The sequence below is a fragment of the Arachis duranensis genome, chromosome 10, assembly GCF_000817695.3.
Source record: "Arachis duranensis cultivar V14167 chromosome 10, aradu.V14167.gnm2.J7QH, whole genome shotgun sequence".
Classification (NCBI taxonomy): domain Eukaryota; kingdom Viridiplantae; phylum Streptophyta; class Magnoliopsida; order Fabales; family Fabaceae; genus Arachis; species Arachis duranensis.
The window spans coordinates 98,003,406-98,026,911 of NC_029781.3; the positions used below are offsets into that span (position 1 = coordinate 98,003,406).

Below are 23,506 nucleotides of genomic sequence, written 5' to 3' on the forward strand. Positions count from 1 at the left end.
CGAGATGCGATTGCATACTCCCTAAAGTTTTAGAGTACTAAAACTCCTGTTAAAAAGTTAAAAAAAAGTTAGCATTTATGATTGTTTTATCTTTTTTATTTAAAATTTATTTGGGTTAGGATTAAAATTCTACATTGGATTCGTTAGACTTAAAAGGCCAATTTGGGCTTATTACACTTTTTGATTAATATTACCCATATTAGATTATTATAACATTTAAAAAAATTATTATAACATTATAATTAGAAAAAATAAAAAGTTTAAAAAATTAAAAAATCAAAACATATTTTTAGTATTAATTTTAAAAGACTAAAAAATACCCTTTAATATTAAAATTATTTAATTTTAATTTTAATTTTATTTAATTAAAAAGACAAAAATATTCTTTTAGTATTAATATTATTTAAATGTATTAAAATAAAAAGACCAAAATATCATTTATTTTGTGGAAGCATATTAAAAGGAAAAAAATTCTATGCCATTAATTATTTATAAATATTTATGAATTTAACTTTAATTTTAAAAATTTAAATTTATATGTATACTATATAATGTAAAATAAATACTTCGTATAAGAGAATGAATTTAATTATTGTTTTTCTTTCTAATTTCAAAAATTAATTATCTTAAGCATTTTGTATTTTAATTTTAATTATTTATATTTACTTCATTCAAAACTATTCTTAAAATTATTATTGAAATTTAAAGAAAAATAAATATAATTAAATAATTTATATACATAATTTAATTAAATAGATTTAACTCTCTAATATTTTTTAAAGAGGAGAAGATACAAGTTTGAGATAAAAATATTTTTTTAAAAAAATCTAGGAATCACCACTAATTTTATTGAAAAAATAAAAAACTTTAAATTTCACATAATAATTTTTTTAGAGTTTGGGACTCGATTTGAGCTAATTATCTTATATATTAAAAAAATAAAAATATACAATTTATATAATTTTTACTTAACCTTAATCAAACTTTAACCATCATTTACATTTTTTATTTTTATTTTTCTTCGTTGCAAAATTTTTTTTCTTTTCTTATTTTTTTAGAAATCTAATTCTAATTCGATATTCAAATCAATGCAAAATGATATGATCGGTTCGAGTTTAGTCACAAAAACATATTTACACCCTAACTTCATGAATTAAACATCAACTCTAGTTACAAATCTGATGATAATGTAACACCATTCTACTTTTTAATTTGTGATTACTTTTTTAAAATTATTTTTAAATTTAGTTTTAACTATAAAAATATAAAATTAAATTTAACTAAGCCAGTGAAGCGAAGTGGCTCCGAGACGGTGACGCTACAATAGAAATGATGAAAGAGATGTAACGTTGAACGAGACACCGGCGACGGTGGTGAACGACGGTGATGGATTTGGTTAGAAGTGAGATTTGGGAAAGAGAGCTATGAGGTAAAATAAATATAAAGGATTTTTTAATTTAAAGTAGAAGAGGTAAAACAAATATAAAGAAAATAATAGAAATTTCAGCTACAGAAAACTAATTTAAAAATAAAAATATATGAAGTATTGGTTTATTAAATAATTAAAAACTTTATACACTGTTGATTAACCAAACTATAAAGGAGTATTGTAAACATAATCGTATTAAAAATAATATGAGTATATTAATTTTTTAATTTATAATTAACGATTTTAAATAGTTATTTTTTTAAATCGAATAAATATAATTAATCATATAAATATAATAATACGAATACGTTTATTTTTATTAAATTAAATTAAGTTATTAATTAAATTATATTTATTTAAATTTTAATTTAAAGATTTTATAATTTAAAATTTTAAATTATGTGAATAAAATTAAATAATTATATTTATTTAAAATTTAATTTAAAAATTTTATAATTTTAAATTTTAAATTATGTGAATAAAATTAAATTAAATAAAAATAAAAATATACCAGTACAATTTAAATCGTACTGTAATGAGTTTATAAAATTCTAAAACAAAATAAATCTTAAAAGATAAAAATAAAAAAATTGTTATGAAAAATAATAATTTTTTATTTTATTTCAGTAAAAAAATTAACACTAATAAAACATTAATTAAAAAAATGTTACTTAATAAATAAAAATGAAAAATTAATATTTTATGATTATTTTATAATTTTTGTTTAAAAGTATAATTTTAAGTTAGTGTTAATTTTTTAAATATTAACCTTTTTAAAAAATATAATTTGTTAGTATTAATTATTTAAAAATGTTATCAATATATAATAAAAGCTCTATTAATAGAATATATGTTAAAATACTGTGCCAACACACGCTTACAATATTAATAATATAAAAGAATTTCAAAATTCCAAACATTAGAAAAGTATTGTAACATCCACCCTCTTTCTCACCATGGTTTTGTTTTCAAGAAAAGTTCTGAATTGAAGAAAGCAGGGTCAGGCTCTATCTAGAAATAAGGCTGCTAGTTAGGACTTAAAACAAAATGGGCCTATGAAGCCCAAACAACATAGGAAAATTGCAAGGGTCTTGACTTTTGACTTTATAACATGCAGTATCTCACAGCTTCCTTCCAAGCCTTGTCGGCAAATAGAGCAAAGAAGGAAGAACACAGTTACTTGCCATGGCAAGCACACACCTCGTTTCTCAATCTCCTTCCATTCCAAAAACCTTGAATTTCAGCAACCCTTTCTTTTCCAAATCCCCATTTCCCCAAAACCTAGTTCTTCCCCTCAAAGCTTCCCTTAAACCCCGCGTTCTCAGAGCCGTTAACGCTGCCAATACTCCCCTGGTGAATCCTGCAGAGAAGAAGACCCATTTCAAGCACTGTTTCACGAAATCCGATGACGGTTACCTTTACTGCGAGACCGTTAAGGTCCAAGAGATCATGGAGTCCGTGGATAGAAGACCCTTCTACTTGTACAGTAAGCCCCAGATTACAAGAAACGTTGAGGCTTATAAGGATGCGTTGCAAGGCTTGAACTCTGTTATTGGTTATGCCATTAAGGCAAACAATAACTTGAAGATTCTCGAGCATTTGAGGCACTTGGGTTGTGGTGCTGTGCTTGTTAGTGGTAACGAGCTTAGGCTTGCTCTTCGTGCTGGATTCGACCCCACAAGGTTTGGATTTAATTCGAACTTGTTGCATTGGTTTCTCTGTGGTTTGAGCTTTTTTTTTGTTAAATGTGATTGTTTTTTGTATTTGTTGATAACTTAGGTGTATCTTTAATGGGAATGGGAAGATTTTGGAGGATTTGATAATTGCTGCACAGGAAGATGTGTTTATCAACATTGACAGCGAATTTGACTTGGAAAACATCGTTGCCGCTGCAAGAGTTGTTGGAAAGAGGGTCAATGTTTTACTTAGGATCAACCCTGATGTGGATCCACAGGTATGGAATGTATATAGATTTTAAGGCTTTATGGATAAGATTTTAGAGTTGGTTTTCAAGCATGACTAGTGGATTATAGGTAGGAGTAAGGTATTCATACAATTCATGTTTGATTTTTTACTAAAATGGTAAGTTAACTAATAGGGTTGACAAAGGGCAAAGGACAGCCCGGTGCACAAGCATCCCGCATTAACAATGTGTCAATATGCAACATTCATAAGTAATGACATTGTTCTATTCCAATGAAATGGTAAAACCCTCCATTTCAATTGTTATTGTGGTTTCTCACCCTCTTGCTGCTATTTTTGTGAGTAACTGCTATGTCCAACTTGACACCTCTAAATTTGTAGTGTACTCATTTGTATGTTTGATGTCCTGTTTATTATTCTGAAAATATCTTAAGAGACTTTTGTTTTTCTGCTTAGGTCCATCCTTATGTTGCCACTGGAAATAAGAACTCTAAATTTGGCATTAGAAATGAGAAGCTGCAGTGGTTTTTAGATGCTATAAAGGAGCATCCTAATGAGGTTAAGCTTGTAGGTGCCCACTGCCATCTTGGGTCAACAATTACCAAGGTACATCCTGAAACCTTGTTCCTTCCTCTTCTGCTTTGTGACTTTTGGGTGTATTTTTCTCCTGCCCAGTTTTTTTCTCCTACACTTCTACACTTGCATGTGTGTTCTTAATCTCTGCTTTGATATAATTGTTGAAAACATTGTTGCATATTTTATTTTATTTTTATAGGTAGACATCTTTAGGGATGCTGCTGTTATTATGATCAACTACATTGACCAAATCCGAGATCAAGGTTTTGAAGTTAACTACTTAAATATTGGTGGTGGACTTGGGATAGACTATTATCATTCTGATGCTGTCCTTCCGACCCCAAGGGATCTCATTGATACTGTGAGTACCGCACCCATATCTCATGCATTATTTATCACATTATTTTTGCGATAAATTGGCATTGCCAATATAATATGATAAAAAATGAAGCATTATGTACCATGCATGGACATGTGGAAAATCATCCCTTGGAGAGCTGTCACATTAGTATAAGTTTAATAATTATATACAATAACAGTATGAGAGAATAGAGAAATTTGTTCCCTTATTCGAAAATAAGTCGATGAAAGGCACACTAGTGCTAGTTGCTAAGGACTCAATGTATCATATCATATTTTTCATTATTCGATGTCTTCTCTCAGTTGTCTCGTGCATTTACCTTGGTATACATGTGGTAAATGTTGCTACAAAAGGTGCTTGCATATTCATGATTGTGTATGTTAAAAATCGTTGGTCAGCAGCTTTGTTCTTAATAATGCCAATTAATTTAACACTCCTTATCATAGAATAAGTAGTATTATATTATTTACTTGCACACCTCAAGTAGCCCTGCTAATTCCCGTTTTCACGATTCACATAGGTACGGGAGCTTGTTCTTTCCCGTGATCTCAATCTCATCATTGAACCAGGGAGATCACTTATTGCAAACACCTGCTGTTTAGTTAACCGGGTGACAGGTGTCAAAACTAATGGGTCCAAAAACTTTGTTGTGATTGACGGAAGCATGGCTGAACTTATTCGTCCTAGTTTGTATGATGCTTACCAGGTAATTTTGTTCAAGCAAGCTACTCTTGTATTATCAAATGTATGTAACACATTGTTTTATTCATAAAATTTTCTTTCTGATGGCTTGCTCCTTTGTCCTATGGATAATTTGGAGACCAATAAAAAGTCCTAGATCATAGTACATATGCTTTTAAATAACATGATGTGCTACGCCTATGAGAAATTCACATATTAATATATTATTGTTTGTTGTGGATGTCAATCTCTGCATTACTTTAAAGCTTACAAACAATCTTGTAACTTTGAGGGTTGAATCTCTCCGGCCAAAGGGCACTCATATTGTTCTGTTTCTTCAACTTGGTAGTTTATAATACTTAAGATAAACACGTTCAATTTCTTTTCCATAAATGTTCATTGACATCTCATTTTTCAATTGCAGCATATAGAGCTGGTTTCCCCCGCCACAGCAGATGCTGAGATATTGACCTTTGATGTTGTTGGGCCTGTCTGTGAGTCTGCAGATTTCTTAGGGAAAGGAAGAGAACTCCCAACTCCAGCCAAGGTGATACAACGCATAAGTCCTATATTTAATATTTGCACCATAAATAATATACTATTATACTAACATAACTAGTGACTGATGATTATGACAAAAATGACAACTTGTTGATAGTGTACCATCTAAAACCGAGTTTCACCTGCAGGGTGCTGGTCTGGTTGTTCATGATGCTGGTGCTTACTGCATGAGCATGGCATCAACATACAATCTAAAGATGAGGCCTCCTGAATATTGGGTATGGAAATGCTTTTTCTTATTTTTATTTGCTTGTTTTATGTTTTATGTTTTATGGGGCGCAAAGTACGGTATTTTGGGTGGATAATGCACGTTGATATTCGTAATGAAAATACAATGCATTTTATTATTAAATCACTGTCAAATAAGATCCTTCTTAATGCTCTCTAAATTTTTTCCAAGGCCTTGAGTAAAATAATTTGAATGCTGTACATCAAGGAAATAAATTAGGGAAAGTAATACAATTTTTTGCGATAGCTCATGTCATGTACTCATGTTTGTATGAGGTTTACATTAAGTTATTCTTTGATTTTTTTTTAAATATTATGAACAAAAATGTATTATTGTGTATATTTTAGGTTGAGGATGATGGATCTGTGAGCAAAATAAGACATGGAGAGACTTTTGAAGATCACATTAGGTTCTTTGAGGGACTTTGAGCCGAGAACAAAGTTAATTTTGGTTGTATTTTGGATTTTGGTCTTTTGGATATTGTCATGCCAAAGAACACCAACAGTTTTTGTTCTGTTTCTTCCATTCTGGCCAAACTTTGATCCCTTGGCCCCTTGTAGGAACATGAATTAAAACATTGAATCCAGTAAGAGTTATAAGAGCATTCAATCTCCTTGTGGTTTCAATTTAGTAAAATGCAAGTGTGGTTGTAAATTGAAAAGTGGAACTTGTGTATAAAGATATGAAATATGTTCTACATAATCTTAATAACGCATATGCATACTAGGTAGCGTTTAATGTTTAATAATGAATACTATATTCTACAGTGTAGCTGTGGCTTACTTTGGAATTAAACGAGGCTGTTCCAAATTGCGGTGAACAAAAAGAGCATACTAACAATAATTTAGTATTTCCCAATATACTATATAATTGTAGATTTGTAGGAATCCAATTTGCAAAAGGATCTTCAATTGACATCTTCACATTGCAAAACCTCACAGCTAGCTAATAACCTATTCTCAAATAGAAAACTTTTATTCCTCTTTCATTTTGCCTCTAGATTTTATATAGTTCTTTTGGTAGATTTCATCTGCTAATTAGCATAGGTAACATCTGCAAAATTAAAATAAAAAACTTGAAAATACAAATAAAGTATACTAAAAAGGGTACTTAATAATTAACCTTCTTCACTTTGGCCAAATTAATAAATATTGACCCATCACTTTAATGTGTTTTTTTTTGTTTACCCAAACGGTATCCTCCAACACGACAGGTTAAGGACTAATCCGTCGCGGATCTGAACTCTATTTAAGGGATCACTTTAATGTGTTGAGCTTTTCTTTGTTCAAAAAAAAAAAATATTGACCCATCTATGTGTTTGTTTTTTATATTAAAAATAACGGTAAAATTTTGAGATACAAAATAATTACTAAAACTCAATTTATTTATTCATCCTTATCTTCCTTATAATAGGTATTAAATTACTATTCTTATTATTTTCTTTCTGTTTTTTTAATTCTAAATTTCAAACTATATGTAACAATGAAATATATACTTACATTTTGCATTAAATAAATAGTAATAAAATCTAATCAAAGTACGAAAAAACATACTAACAATAATAATTTTCATATCCTTGATATTTCCCAATAATAATTGTAGGAATCCAATTTGCAAAAGGATCTTCATCAATTGGCATCCTCACATTTGCAATATGGCATATAAAACCTCACACCTAGTTTCTCTTTTATTTTGCCTATTTAGATTTTATCTACTTCTTTTGATAGATTTCTTCTGCTAATTACCATAAGTTCCATCTACAAAATTATAAAACCTTGAAAATACAAACAAAATATACTAAGAAGAAGGGTACTTAATTATTAACCTTCTTCACTTTGGCCCAATTAATAAATATTGACCCATCTAAGACTATTCTATTTCAACTATAGCTTAGTACTTTATAGATGATATATCAATCTCGTCATATATTGCTACTAACACTTTATGAAGGAGGATGGTCCAACAACCAAAAGGTTAGGTTAGTAAATTTAAGGGAATTGTCTTCCAGTGTAGGTCTGTCCAAAGGACCAACTTGGAGGGGCAACATTGTAAGATACCACACTGTGGCCATTACTTGTGGTAACTACAAATGAAAGGCTTTGTCCATTCAAGTAAGAGTTGCTTTGCCAATTTTGCCCCCAGTTTCTTGACATTGCTTGCCATCTAGTTCTTGAACCTTTGATGGCTACACCATGCACATCACCAGCACCTCCAACATTTGTTACTAGGACTAAATTGAAGTATGGGTGGCCATTTATGGTGAACCTTATTCCCCCTCTTCTCTTGCACCTCACCCTACAAACAAAATCCATCAAAAAGGAAGAAAAAAAAATTTTGTTGGGTCTATAAAATTAATATTTCAGAAGACTTAAAAAGTTAATATTGAGTACGGATTATATTTTGCACATCATATGACCAAAAGTTTATAATCATTTAAAAGGAAAGACTAAAAATATTTCAGAAGTCATAAAAAATTTATTTACAACCATATTTAATAGGGTAAAGTTCTAAAGTATGTTTTTTTCTTAATATATGCAACTTTTTTTTTCAAAAATATCCCATAATGTTTAATTTCATTTAATTTTATTTTTAATGTTATCAATTCATTCAATTGTCTTTAATATTTTTAGATGGAATTAATCTCCAGTGATAATTTTGATATAAATAAAAAATATTATACAAAATTAAATAAAATTAAACAACAGAAATATTTTTAGAAAAAAAAAAATACCAAACGCTAGAAATAAAAAACATACTTTACCCTATGTAATATTATATTTACAAGAGTGTTTGGTGTGCATTATATATATTATCATCTTATTTCATAAAAAAGTTTAAATGTATAAAGAGTAATTATAATACACCTATAGTGGACTTGAATCATAACACATAATTCACATACTCAAATCTAAATTCATAATTAGTTAACATCATAATCCCATACAGCAAGTTAATTAAAGTGAATATTAGAATAACCTTCTGTAAATGACAGGAACAACGCCAGCTTTATACTGAGCAATTTGCTGAAAAACAGGCTGAGAGAGATCAAAATGGTGATTTGGAGGGTCACACCAACCACCAGGGGGGCAGAAGTTAGTGGCGGTTACTACAATTGAGGCAGGAGAACACCACTGTGGGTCATTTGCACACCTTATTTCATAACATGCTCCACAGCTTAATCCATTGTTGAACAATGCTGTGCTTAGTGCTGCTGTGTTTGTCCCACACCCTTGGCTGTACAAGTTTCCATATCCACAAGCTCCACCTTCATTTTCACATCATGTCATACAAATTAGAGCCTCTTAATTGGTATTCTGTATTCTTTTGGTTACCTACTAATTTTAGTGTACATGCATTATGATTGTTTCTTTTATATTAATGTATTTGAATATATTTAACATCTAATTACATAATGTCACGTTAGTAAAAAAACCACCTTTCACGTTAATAGCGTAAATGATCATCCAAAAGAACAGATGTGATTGCACGACTGTGTAAAACGTTTTACACTGTTCGTGCATCAAAATTAAACTCATGTTTAGAGTATTTTAAGTTTGTAACCTTGAATCTTATTAATAAATACATAGTGCATTGGTTGCTTAATTAAGTTTACTATAATTAATATAAAAGGAGTATAAGTGAAAAAAATTTAAATTAAACTAATCAAACAATTTATGTTAACAAAACTAATTTTGGATAAAAAAAAGTGACCAATGTTATTTAACAGAGAGGTTATATATGTAGCATAAATATGACTATGAGATTAAAAAGAAATAGAAGGAATATTATGCAACTAATTGCAGAAACTGAAACACAAAGTTATGCATACCCATTGTTCCAGAAGCATCACTACCACCATAGAATGTGGCATGTGCATTGATCCAACCACCATATCCATAGGCACTAACATATGAGAGCATGGAGATAAACACCAGAAGAAGGAACCCAAGAAGAGCCATCAATTTCCCTGCACAAATTAAAATTAGAATATTCACAAAATGAGCAATTAAAAGAAAGAATAATAAGGGAAGGTAGTTAATTACTTAAGAAGCAGGGAGTTAAGTTAGATTGATGAAAGAAGAAGTTGGGTTTGAGGAAATTGAGGGGCGAGTTGTAGACTGAATAAATAGAGAGGTCAGTCAACATCAAGACCTGACACATTTTGGGACCATGCATGCAAATTGCAACATATTCAAAATGACTATGTGAGAAACTCACAAGGGTTACTATAGTGTTCTTGGGACTCAAATTTTACTAGAATCTCTGCTTTATTTTATCTTATGTAAACAGTGGCAGATCAATAAAATTTTGATAGTGGGGCAAAATATATATAACATAATAATAATTTAGGTTTAGTTAATATGTATTCTAAAAGCATATGATAAACTTATTATTAGTAAAATTTAAATTTTTTCATGTAATAAATACATTAAAAATTTAAATTTTTTGAATTTTCAATAAAAATATTCTCAATTTATAATCTTAATATGTATTTTAAGACACAAGATAGATAAATTTTAATAATTTTATAATAAAACTATTATATGTACATAAAATTAACTATCAAATTATTCATTAACCATTGTATTTGTGTATAAATATATTTATTGTTTAATTTATTTTCAATGTGTATTTTATATTTTAATATGTATTTTATACGAGTAGTTACTTTTTATGTACATATAGCATAATTATTGTTATAATTATATTTTGTTATTGTAAAATATGATTAACTTTCAAAATATATAATTTACAAATTAAAACACTAAAATAATAATTTAAATAATAATAATATATAACTTAGAATTCTATTTTTTAGGTTTCATATTTTTTAAAAAATTGAGTTTTTTTTTTTAATAATACAATCGAAATGTTTCTCTTTCTATATAAATCACTAAACAATTATTTAAAAATTCACTTCTCATACAATAAAAAGCTAATTTTCAAGTTAAAGAAATTCTTTTAATTAATGTAGTTGCTACAGGAAAAACTAAAACTAATTTTAAAAAAGATAAACAATATCTTTTGAGCTTATTTCTAAGAAAGAACATTAATCTCATTTAAATTAAGAATTGATCATTCTAATAAACATCTAATATGAAATTCTTAAATTAACTATTAAGTACCAAAAATTAAGTAAAAAATTATTGTGAGGTCAAATTCAATAATTTAATAGGGACAAATAAATATTATTATCACATACTACTAAAAAAAATTTCAAAGTTGTAGCGGAGGCAAGTGCCCCGCTACAATGTATATAGATCCGTCCCTATATGTAAAACTAAGAAAAATGATATTCGTACATTTAAGGGTGCGCTTTTTGTTTTTGTTTTTGTTTTTTTTTTGAAATAGTGGAAACTCTAATATTTATATGAGTTTAATTTTGATGTACTAATCGTGTAAAATATTTTATATAGTTGTGCAATCATATTTATTTTTTTGGATATAAAAAAATTATTTTTACTAATGTGGCATTACGTAATTGAATGTTCATATACAATTACTTTATACTAATAATACATTAAAATTAAATTATATATATATTAAACTTTTGTCCAATTATTGCCATTAAAATTTATTATTTTTGGCTAATATTTTTATTCATAAGTTCAATTCATTTAGTTCGATAATTTAATAATATACTTTTTAACCTTGACTTAAATAGTAAATATTGGCCAAAAAACAACAAATTTTGTCGATCTCTAACGTTATATTTACTAATAAGGTAGTAAGGTACATACAAGACTACAAGTTACAGTATTTGACTGTAGATATTTTAGTCATAGATTAAAATTAAGTTGCACTTGTTTGAAATTTTAGAGTACCTGTTTTATTGATTAAAGTGTTTATAAGCAAAAAATATTAATAATAAGTTATTTGATTCTAACCATTTTTATTTTGAATAAATTAGTCTCTAAAATTTTGATAAATTGATCCTTGATATTTTAGAGTATTAACTAAATTAGTTTCTAATAAAATAAGAGGCTAAAATTAGCCTTTTATCTTTAAAATTTTTGACGATTGAATTCCTCAGCTATATTATTTTTTAGAAACATCATAGTATAATTTGCCTTTTTTTTAAAAGATTAAGAACTAATTTATCTTTTTGTTTTATTAGAAAATAATTTATCTAATATTCTAAAATAATATAAAAACCAATTTGTCAAAAATTTTGTTATTAAGAAATAATTTATCCGAAATGAAAATTATTAACAACCAATTTTGGATATTAAACTTTTTAGAAGCTAGAACTAGTTAGTCCCAATAATAACATTAATTATAAATCTAACACTAAACTGCCAAAAGGAGATTTCACATAAAAAAATAGCCACTAATTAGTTTTAAAATTTTAAATATTGGTCGAATGTACAAAATTTTAGACAATTATCCGATCAAATTGATGTGTTTAGATAACTTTTTAAATAGTAATGTTGAGGTTATTTTTGATGATATAATAATATTAATTGAATATATATACAAAATTATTTTTACGTAGTAGATTTTTTTTTATTCATGGGGTATTTTTTTTTTATATAAATAAAAGGAACAAATAAAAAGACTAATAATGGTGAAGTTCATTAAATTTCAAGGGACGTCGTTGTAATTTGCCCTAAATAAATATTCTACAATTTGAAATCCCACTTTTCTGGGAGGTATTCCTTCACTCACGCTTCTTAAGATTATTCAGATTTCCACATCCTTATTCCCATTTTGATTTTCCCCCTAAACCTGGAATACATTCCACTGAGACACTGAAAAATAAAAATAAAAAAGAGAGCCCCATTTAGGCAATATAATTAGCCTTAATACTTAAAGAGAAAATGAGGGTGGCATATAAGTGAGTTATCTTTTGTTTCTTGTTTTTGTTAACAACAAACTAATATATACGTAAACTTGTAAAATTAATTGAATTCTGCTGCATCTATATTTTTTTATAGTAACTATTACTATTTTGATACTAATTCTTTTAACAATGAATGTATTTTTTTTTCTTTTGTTTTGTTATTAAAAAACAGAGTCCTTGTAAGTGGTTAATAGAATAGAGTCCCTATTTCTTGGAATAAAAGTGTAAGAAAGTAGCACAATTTATATATGTGCTACAACCCAAAACTAGTAACTACTATACATAGAAGTTTCATTCTCTCTGAATGAGTGAGTATGTAAATAAACGAAATGAGCATAAATTACAGAACAACATAATTTTAATTATTGAGTTTTCCACTAGTATATTCTTTGTCATAATTCTTTCCTCCTATTGTTTTCCGAAAAATAATATTTATATAATTTTTTTAATCTTTTTTATAGTATAAATTTTTTTTTAATTTTTTTCACTTTTTTATCAATTATTTTTAGAGAAATTCTTCACGTACAAGCGTTTTTTATACAAGTCTTTACAAGTGCACATTCTTCTTCTTCTTACGCACGTTCTTCTTCCTCTTACTCTTTTTCTTATTTTCTTTCGTTTCTTGCATTCTCTTTCTCCTTCTTCAACCATTATTGCACGTTTTCACTGCACCTTCTTTTTCTTCTTGCTGCACGTTCTTCTTCCTCTTCCTCTTCTTCTTCTTCTTCTTTTCTTTCGTTTCTTGCCTTTTCTTTCTCCTTCTTCAACCGTTACCGCACGTTTTCACTGCACCTTCTTCTTCTTCTTGCAGCACGTTCTTCTTCTTCTTTTCTTTTGTTTCTTGCCTTCTCTTTCTCCTTCTTCATTTACGTGCTTTTCTCTCTGTTTTCTTTTTTCGTTATTCTCGATTTCCATTATTTTTTTACATCAAGCTTTGAAATCATTTTTGAAGAAAAAGAAGCAGCAGAAGATGAGGAGAAGAAAGAGAAAGAGTTCTGAATTATGCATAAGGTGTACTATAACGAATTTTGGGTGTATTTCTTAAATCCTTTGGGTGTAGTTTTTGTAATCCTTTGGGTGTATTTCTGTAATCGTTTGGGTGTATTTCTATAATCGTTTGGATGAATTCCTGTAACCGTTTGGGTGTATTTTCTGTAATCGTTTGGGTGTATTCCTAAAATTTCATTATCTTCAAATTTGGCAAGAAACTCGTTTTCATGGAGGAAGAAGAAAAATAGTCGTTTATAATGCATGGTGAGTAGCGCGCTTTGGAAACAGGAAGTGGGAGTGTAATGCGTGTTTTTTGTTGGACTTGTACCATCTTGTAAGATTTGTAAACCAAAAAAATTTATATGTGTAACAGGCCTCTTATTTTTAATACTAAATGTAAAAAATATACAAAAATAGATATGCACAATACAAAAGTGGTCCATGTATATTCCTCTTATTTTCCATGAGTAGTCAGCTCCTCATTTTATTTTAATATATTTTTTCCCGTTTCTTTTAATTTTTTCTTTTTTAAAATAAGGTAGTGGCAACCTAACTTTATGTAAGGGGAGTCAGGGTCATGAATATTATAATACAATGTGCGTAAAATTGCTGAATATGAATTAGAAAGCACATAGTGGTTTCAACATGGTGCAATTGATATCAAACTATATATATGCCATCTTAATCAAATCAAATCCACATCACAAATGATACATCATAAAAAATATAGCAACTAGTATAATATATATCACACCACCATTCCATGTCCTAAATGTAGTATGTGTCATGAAATTACTTTTTTTTTAAATTAAAATGATAAAAATATATAAATAATTATCTTTTTAATATATTTTTAAAAGACGTAAACANNTCTAACACAAATTGAATTTTAAATTTTTTTATTACACAAATTCTAATACTATATCATAAAATTATTTTTTTAAAAATTTAAATTAATAAAAAAATATACATAAATAATTATATCTTTAATAATGTATATTGTTAATCGATACTATAATTAGGTATTTTAATTATATTTTTAATAAATAATCCGGAGAAAGAATTACAAGATCAAACTAAGTCATTCTAGGAAAAAAAAAAAAGCCCCAAGTCATTCTAACTTCTAAGAAATTTAAAATAATTGAATCAGTCCGTGCGTTTTATTTGGAAAAGAAGATAAATATCTGATTTTTTTTCTTTGTCTTATATATATATATATAGAGGTGTGTGTGTGTGATTAAAATTCATATATCTCTTAAGTATATATTATTGTTTTTGAAGGGGTATTCTTGTCCATATAGACTTAAATTCTATATATTAATTATATTTTATATACTGACATTCAATTACATATAATTGCATAAAAAAATTACATTTTAATTGTTTAGAAGAATAAATTTAACTAAATACTATAAGAAAATGTGTATACACTATATAGTATATAAGAGTACATTATTCTTCCTAAAATTTGCAAAGAACGTGTATGTTTGGCTAAAATGAAAGCAAAGTTGCTTAGACATTAAAAAGAAACATGTGGTGTGGTATATGAAATTATGAATAGAATATCCACACATGCAGGGTGTAGACCACAATGCATATTGTTAGGTATACCGTACCATATCCATGCCATTACACACGTATATCTATAAAAATGAAGGCAATAAATTAAATTTCATGGTGTCCTAGCCATTGCATTAATAGATATATCCTTATTTCTCTTTGGCAAAGTTTACACACAGAATATGATACAATATGAAATATGTAAATATTTAAATAATTTTTAATTATTTTTAATATATTTTTTAATTATATAAAGTATTTAAAATATATTTTTTTAATAATTAATAATATATACTATTTCTAAACTCATTTTAAAAATATATATTAAAAATAAGACTGAATATACTGATATATTGGGATATTTAGGTGTGTCTAAAAAAAATTTTTTTATTTTTTATTAAGACACAGTTGGACACAAAAAATAGACATGTCTGACGAATATCATCAATGTATTATCGTGTCTAAAATATATCTGATACAGAGACAACAAATCAAAAAAATGTTCGTACTTCATAGGACAAAGTTGTCTTCATGATTTTTTTTATAAGATATATATTTTATTAATCGGATCGCATTGAATCACGATAATATATAATATAGTAATTAACATATATCAAATTTTATTAAAATCAGATATCAACAAATCTGTAGTTGAAAAATACTTAGTTTATTACACAACAATAATAATTATAATAATAAATGTATTACGTTAATTTTTAAATATATAAAATTAAAATAATAGATCATTTTGAATTGACGTAAAAATTTTCTATAAATGACTAAAACATATAAACTTATGATACAACAATTTGTTATACCTTTTGTAAATTTATATAAAATCAACTTAAGACTTTTGATTTGTTATATATATATAACTTATTGATGTCCATTTTCTATGAAATTTGACATATATATATGATCTTCATTCTGGTTAAGTTATTGTGATTCAATAATTGGATAAAAAAAATCTACATCTTATAAAGAGTTATAAATGATATAATTTTGCTTAAATTAACACTATCATTTGATCTAACTCTTTAAAATATGTGTATATAGATATTTGAATTTTATTAAGGTAGACAAACGTGACTAGAAGTTCAAATCGTCGGCAGGGTTTCTATGGCAACATAAGAAATTTTAGAAATATGGGGTCAATTTCAGACAAGCTTAATTACGATACTTTTCCACATGGGAATGAAGAACAATGACTCTTAGCTTAGCCCTACCATGCACCTACACTCATCAATTTGCAATATACTTATCTTTCTTCATTTCAATTTGGGAACACATGGTTTTGTGGGAAATGTACAATATTGAAAATTTCAAAACAATTTTTTTCTACAATAAATATTTTTATTGAAATGTCAAAGTAGCAAATATAGGTTTAATTATTCTCTATTTGTTAGTTTTATAGTTTTATTAAATTCCTATAATTTTTTTCTTTTTAATTGGGTCTATATATTGCTTTTAATTTTATAATTCGGTTATTTTCATGTCAAAAATATTAAAATTAACAGAATATTTCTCTTAAAAATATGTAGTTAAAGATCTAATTAGGTTCTTAATTGTAAATACTTTTTGATCCGTCCTCTTCAAATCGGACTAAACCAACGACTCCGAAATCAAAATCAACAAAGCAAGATAACTTCCCCGCAGATCTCTCCAACCAAGTTACCACAACTCCAACAGCCGAAATAATATCAAGCATGACTTTGTCAAACTTAACGGAAATTCAAATAACCGTCCACAAGCTAATAATATATATACAGGTGACTAGCCTAGTCACAGGTACGCAACTCATTCCAATTCTACTCTGGACTCTCTTAAACTCATACTTACTTGAGCGTTGGAGTCCCTTTGCAGGTACCCAACGCCGCCTCCCCACAAGAAAATGACGTTCCATCCCCTTTACACCAAGGAAAGGTAATTCAAGTATCAACAGAACAAGCTATATCTCAGAGATAAATTTCACACAGGAACATTTGGCGCCCACCGTGGGCCCCACAATTTTTCTAACCCCATAGCACTTCACTCTATATATCTTTCATTCTTTTTTGCAGGCAACGGCGCATGGCAGATGAACACAGTCACGCTCCTTCAAGCACCAATCAAGCCGAAATCCTAGCAATCAATGAGGCCCTCAGGGCCAAAAACCAGAAAATGGCCGAATTCTTGTACCAGATGGAGCATGACCGTAGCAAAGGAGGAGAACACAAGAACACCGAAAATAGAAACAACAATGATGAACATACATCGAAAACTAAACATACCATCCCCAAAACCACAAAAACAATCACCAAAAGAACCAACCCCTTCACAAAGGAAGTCATGAGCTTCGAAATGCCCAAAAATTTCACCCTGCCTTCGACTCTAAAACCCTACCAAGGAATAGGAGACCCAAACGTCCATGTCACTAAATTCCATGCCATGGTGTTTATGAACAAAGAATCTGACCTAATTTTATGTTGCACTTTCCCAACCTTTCTAGACGAAGCTGCCTTAATTTGGTTCTCCAACCTCCCCGAAGGTTCCATCTCAAACTTTGATGAGCTGGCCAACCAGTTTGTCAATCATTTCGCCGCGTCTAAAATATACGTCCACAACTTTGACTATCTGAGCACCATCAAGCAAGGGCCGAATGAAAGCCTGAAAGATTACATGACCAGGTTCGTGGAAGTGACCAATGAAATACCCAACCTGAACCCTGAAGTCCATCTCCACGCCCTCAAAAGCGATCTCCATCCAGGGAAATCCCAAGAGTCCATAGTCATAGCAAAGCCAAAGACTCTGGCCGAGTTCCGAGAAAAAGCAACAACCCAGATCAAAATTGAGGAATTTCGAGCACTGTTAAGAGCAAAAAAATCTACCTCAAACAGAGAGGAGGAAAGGCGAAACAGACAATCAAACAGCAGAACGGACCAGAGATCGTTCAGACTAACACCTGAATTCGACAGTTACACCCCCTTAATACAAAAAGGGAGGACATTATAAAAGACATCATGCATTCAAAACTCATCAAACCCCCAAACAGGGCTGGTACATATCAAGACCAGCGATATGTGGACAAATCTAAATACTGCACTTTCCACCAGAAGTATGGCCACACCACAGACGACTGCGTAATAGCAAAAGATGTTCTTGAGAAACTAGCCCGACAAGGACTATTGGACAAGTATATCGACAGCCGCAGACGAAAGCGAAATACAGAAGACCTCGGCCAGCAATCCAAAACAACTGATAATTCTCGAGATAAAGGGAAAAAGGTAGATAGTGATATCAATCCACCACGCAGAATAATAAATTGGATTTCTTGTGGTTTTGCAGGTGGCGGATGCACAAACTCGGCAAGAAAAAGGTCATACCGAGCTATGATGACTATGACAAAGTCAACTCCATCCCAACCTATCAACAGCGACAAACCAGAGATTTCATTTGTCCCTAAAGACGATAAGGCAACTGATCGAAACCTGGACGACCCCATCGTCATCACAGCACAAGTCGGAGAGCCACTAGTAAAGAAGATCCTGATGGATCCAGGAAGCAGCACGGACGTGTTGTTCTATTCAACATTTCAAAAGATGAAACTGAGTGACAAGAGCCTCCAACCCTCATCCGGAGAACTGGTAGGCTTCTCAGGTGAGCGCGTCTCCATCCGAGGTTACATTTGGTTACAAACTACTTTTGGAGAGTATACTGACAATAAAACAATAGACATACAATACCTTGTCGTGGATTGCAAAAGCCCTTATAATATCATTTTGGGTAGACCTTCCTTGAATGCATTCAATGCTATTGTTTCTACCGTGCATTTGTGTGTTAAGTTCCTTTCACAGGATAATAAAGTCGTAACTATCCATGGAGACCAGAAGGAAGCCAGGCAGTGCTATAACGCCAGCCTGAAGAACGAACAAGCAAAACAATCCAAGCAATAGTATGTCCAGACAGTATATAATTCGGAACAATTATCCCCCTGGGCGAGCTGGACCCAAGGACCAACCATCAGGAACGGCCAATGCCAACCGACGACCTTACTAAAATTCAGCTAACAAGCGAAGAAACAAAGTATACATACATTGGCAACCCACTAAAAAATGAAGAACATGATCAATTAGCTGAGCTACTAAGACAAAATGTCGACCTGTTCGCATGGACCCCGGCAGACATACCAGGGATAGACCCCAACGTCATCTGTCACAAGCTAGCTATCAATCCATCGATCCGACCTATAGCTCAAAAGAATAGACACCTCGGCACAGACAAGAGAGCAGCCTCCCTGGAAGAAACCCAAAAATTACTCAACGATGGCTTCATCAAAGAGCTCAGATACTCCACCTGGTTAGCCAACGTGGTAATGGTAAAAAAGAACAATGGTAAGTGGAGGATGTGTGTGGACTATACAGACCTTAACAAGGCCTGCCCTAAGGACGCGTACCCCCTCCTTTGCATTAATAAACTTGTTGATAGTTCTTCGGGTTTTCAATGTTTAAGTTTCATGGATGCCTATTCTGGCTATAACCAAATACTAATGCATGAGGGTGACCAGGATAAAACTGCTTTTATCACTGACATTGGTAATTTTTGCTATATGATTATGCTGTTTGGACTCAAAAATGCAGGTGCTACTGATCAAAGACTTATGGACAAAATTTTCACAAACCAAATTGGCCAAAACATAGAAGTCTATATTAACAACATGGTAGTGAAATCCACACATACGGCAGAACACGTCAATGATTTAAAAGAAACATTCCAGCAACTCCGAAGATACAACATGAAGCTCAGACCAGAAAAATGCGCTTTCAGAGTTCAAAGCAGCAAATTCCTCGGCTTCATACTAACTTGCCGAGGTATAGAAGCCAACCCCGAAAAATGCCAAGCAATCCTAAACATGAGAAGCCCACAGACAATAAAGGAAGTCCAACAGTTAACTGACCGACTCGCAGCACTGGCCAGATTCTTACCCCACATAGCTCACCTATCACACTATTTCTTCAAGACTCTCAGGAAACAACAAAAGTTCAAGTGGACCAAAGACTGCGAGGAAGCCTTCGCTGAGCTCAAAACCATACTATTAGAACCGCCAATCCTTTGAACACCAGAGGTTAGTAAACCACTTTCTCTCTATTTATCTGTTACTAATCATGCTGTTAGCTCTGCCCTAGTAACAGAAACAGGAAAGCAACAACACCCAGTATATTTCGTTAGCAGATCCCTTCAGAACGCTGAGGTCCGATACCCGAAGCTAGAAAAACTAGCTCTGGCTCTTGTAACAACAGCCATATGATTGAGGCACTACTTCCAAAGCCATACCATTGTGGTTAGAACCGAATAACCATTAAGACAGATAGTGACAAAACCTAAACTAGCAGGAAGATTAATCAAATGATCAATCAAATTATCAGAATATGACATCCAATACCAGTTCCGAAGGGCCATCAAATCACAATCACTGACCAACTTCATTGCAGAACTCACGTTAGAAGAAAAAGATCCTAATAGCAACACATGGACACTATACGTCGACGGAGCATCAAACAGTAAGGGTTCTAGAGCGGGAATACTACTTGAAGACGAACAAGGAACAACATTAGAACAATCCCTACAATTCACTTTCCGTGCAAGCAATAACCAGACAGAATACGAAGCACTAATAGCAGGACTACGGCTAGCCCGCACGATAGGCATATCACAGCTAAATGTCAAATGTGACTCCTTGCTTGTCGTACAATAGGTAACAGGTAACTTCCAGGTAAAGGATCCACTTTTAGAAAAGTACATCACTATCATCAAAAGCCTTATTAATGGATTTCAGGAATTTAATATATCCCACATACCTCGGGAACAAAATGATAAAGCAGATGTCCTCTCAAAATTAGCCACCACAAGAAATTTAAACAAGGCACCAATATTATCTCAACTAACACTTGACGAACCAAGTATTATGCTAACAACAATTTTAAGTATCTCACAGGAAGAAGACTGGCGGACGCCCTTAATACACTACCTACAAACAGGTCAAGTCCCTGAGAACATCCAAAATAAACGAAAATTCAGAAGGAGGGCAAGTTTCTACACACTACCGGTGACGAGCTATATAAGAGAGGCTTCACAAGACCTCTCCTAAAATGCTTAAACATAACAGAATCCAAACTGGCAATGGATGAAGTCCACGAAGGCGTTTGCGGGACACATATAGGAGGACGAAGCTTAGCCGCAAAAATCCTCCGAGCATGCTACTTTTGGCAGACGTTACAACAAGATTGCACACACAAAGTTAAGCATGCGATCACTGCCAACAGCACGCCCCAGTCATCCATAATCTAGCCGAGCAGTTGCACGCTTCCAAGGTGAGCTGGCCGTTCAACAAATGGGGGCTAGACATCCTCAGAACATTTCCACCCGCTCCAGGCCAGGTTAAATTTCTTATTGTCGCCATTGATTATTTTACAAAATGGATAGAGGCAATACTATTGGCAAAAATAACTTCCGAAAAGATGATTTCTTTTGTATGGAAAAACATACTATGCCAATTCGGTATTCCTCAATCCATTATTACTAATAACAGTAGACAATTTATAGATCAAAAGTTCACAAACTTCTTACAAAATTTCAAAATAGTTCAATAGTTCTCCTCTGTTGAACATCCACAAACTAATGGCTTAGCCGAGGCTGCCAATAAGATACTTTTACAGGGCCTTAAAAAGAAGCTCGAAGACTCCAAAGGAGAGTGGGCCGAGCTTATCCCTGAAGTACTATGGAGCTATAACATAACAAAACAATTATCAACAAAGAAAACCCCCCTTCAGACTAGTATACGGATGCGATGCCATGTTACCTATTGAGATCTCTTTACAAAATCCCAGAAATACAAACGTCAGCGAAAGCGACAACATCGAAAATAGAAGAATCGAGCTCGACCTCGTTGAGAAAAATCGAAACAAGTCAGCACTAAAACAACTAGCAGCTAAACGAGCTATAGCTCGGAAATACAACAAGAAACTCAAACCAAGGATACTATCAGAAGGCGACCTCGTCCTCAGAAGAATAGAGGACGTACGACGACCACCAGGACATGGAAAGCTAAGTGCAAACTGGGAAGGACTATTTCGAGTACTTAAAGTTATCGGTAAAGGAGCCTACAAACTACAAAAACTTGATGGAACTATCCTACCAAACAGTTGAAACATATCTTCTTTATGAATTTATTTCAGTTAGTCTATAAGTCGGGCACGGTAATGTAATCTTTTTCCTACTACCAGATTTTATCCTTAAGGAGGGTTTTGCTGGAGAGGTTTTAATGAGGCACACCACCCTGCACTTCTTTCATTCATCATATTCAAATACAAATAGCTACTATTATCAACATTCTATCTCATACTTCACTCAACAGAACAATACTAAAATCCGAAGTATTCAAACAAGCATTCTTCACAAAAAACAAACATGTAACAGAAACATGCAACACAATACTAATATTATAAAATTTGTTCGGCTAAAAGTCAACAGTTCATAACAAACTTATCAAACAAAGCCAAAACGGCCATATGTTCAGAAATTTCAAAAGTACAAACCTAAAGTTACTATAAGCTAAACATCAGGATTTTCATCCTCACCCTCAACACCATCATCGTCATCAACCAACTCATTGCCAACAACTACTTTGCAAGGATCCATCGCTGACAAATCCACAGCAGGCGCCAGAAGTTTTGCCTGCTCAACCGCTCTCTCAAAGCCAGCAGCGAATATTTCAAGCCCATGGTCCTCCTTCTCAGTCTCGAGCTGCTTCTTCTCAGCAGCAAGGACAATCAGCCTAGCCTCTAGAGCAGTTTTTTCTTTGCGAACTTTTTTTCCAGCATCCTCGGCAGCTGTCAATTTCCCTTGCAAAAAATCCACCTAATCCAGAGCAGTGCGAAGCTTATTTCCCTTCTCCAAATTATCTTGCATCAGCTGGTCAACCGACGCCTTATCAAATGAATCCCTCGCATGCTTAAGCTTCTGTATTCGGCCGATCGACATCAGCCGAGCCCCTATCACCTGAAACAGCCAACAAGATGAATCACACAGACACCAACTAACACCCCTAAAACAAGATGAATACAGATATTTTATCTGAAGATACTGACAAACACCTATATCACCAACTTCCTAAACAAGCTTGACATCAGTAGGGTTTTGGCAATATTCATTAGCCACCATACTCAACGAGAAGTGCTCACCCCAAAGAGAGGTCAAGTCCTGCTCCCCCTATACCCATGGAGATTCCTCTAGTTCTCAGTAAACCTTTTTACTTGTTCTAAATCGACCTCCTTCCCACCGAACTTATCCTCGGCCGCCCCCAAAACCTTTTCTTTT

The 23,506-nt window shown here is 31.6% G+C and overlaps 4 protein-coding genes across 4 annotated transcripts; 3 read left to right on the forward strand and 1 right to left on the reverse strand.

The window, feature by feature from the left end:
- The first annotated feature begins 2,545 nt into the window (after positions 1-2,545).
- Positions 2,546-6,364, forward strand: LOC107471193 (diaminopimelate decarboxylase 1, chloroplastic). The gene is made up of 8 exons (XM_016090636.3): positions 2,546-3,111; positions 3,209-3,383; positions 3,809-3,958; positions 4,128-4,289; positions 4,810-4,995; positions 5,395-5,517; positions 5,660-5,749; positions 6,108-6,364. Exons 1-8 carry the CDS (start codon positions 2,615-2,617, stop codon positions 6,186-6,188), a joined length of 1,464 nt encoding a protein of 487 aa, XP_015946122.1. The 5' UTR covers positions 2,546-2,614; the 3' UTR covers positions 6,189-6,364.
- A 946-nt stretch (positions 6,365-7,310) lies between these two features.
- On the reverse strand, positions 7,311-9,936 carry LOC107471194 (expansin-A10-like). Its single transcript, XM_016090637.3, has 4 exons — positions 9,804-9,936; positions 9,590-9,727; positions 8,737-9,025; positions 7,311-8,055 (listed from the first exon to the last, which is right to left on the reverse strand). Exons 1-4 carry the CDS (start codon positions 9,934-9,936, stop codon positions 7,749-7,751), a joined length of 867 nt encoding a protein of 288 aa, XP_015946123.1. The 3' UTR covers positions 7,311-7,748.
- Positions 9,937-17,045: 7,109 nt separating this feature from the next.
- On the forward strand, positions 17,046-18,145 carry LOC127743058 (uncharacterized). Its single transcript, XM_052255712.1, has 2 exons — positions 17,046-17,077; positions 17,215-18,145. Exons 1-2 carry the CDS (start codon positions 17,046-17,048, stop codon positions 18,143-18,145), a joined length of 963 nt encoding a protein of 320 aa, XP_052111672.1.
- An 8-nt stretch (positions 18,146-18,153) lies between these two features.
- LOC127743059 (uncharacterized) lies at positions 18,154-19,086 on the forward strand. The gene has a single exon (XM_052255713.1). The coding sequence runs from the start codon at positions 18,154-18,156 to the stop codon at positions 19,084-19,086; it is 933 nt and encodes a 310-aa protein (XP_052111673.1).
- The last annotated feature ends 4,420 nt before the right edge of the window (positions 19,087-23,506 follow it).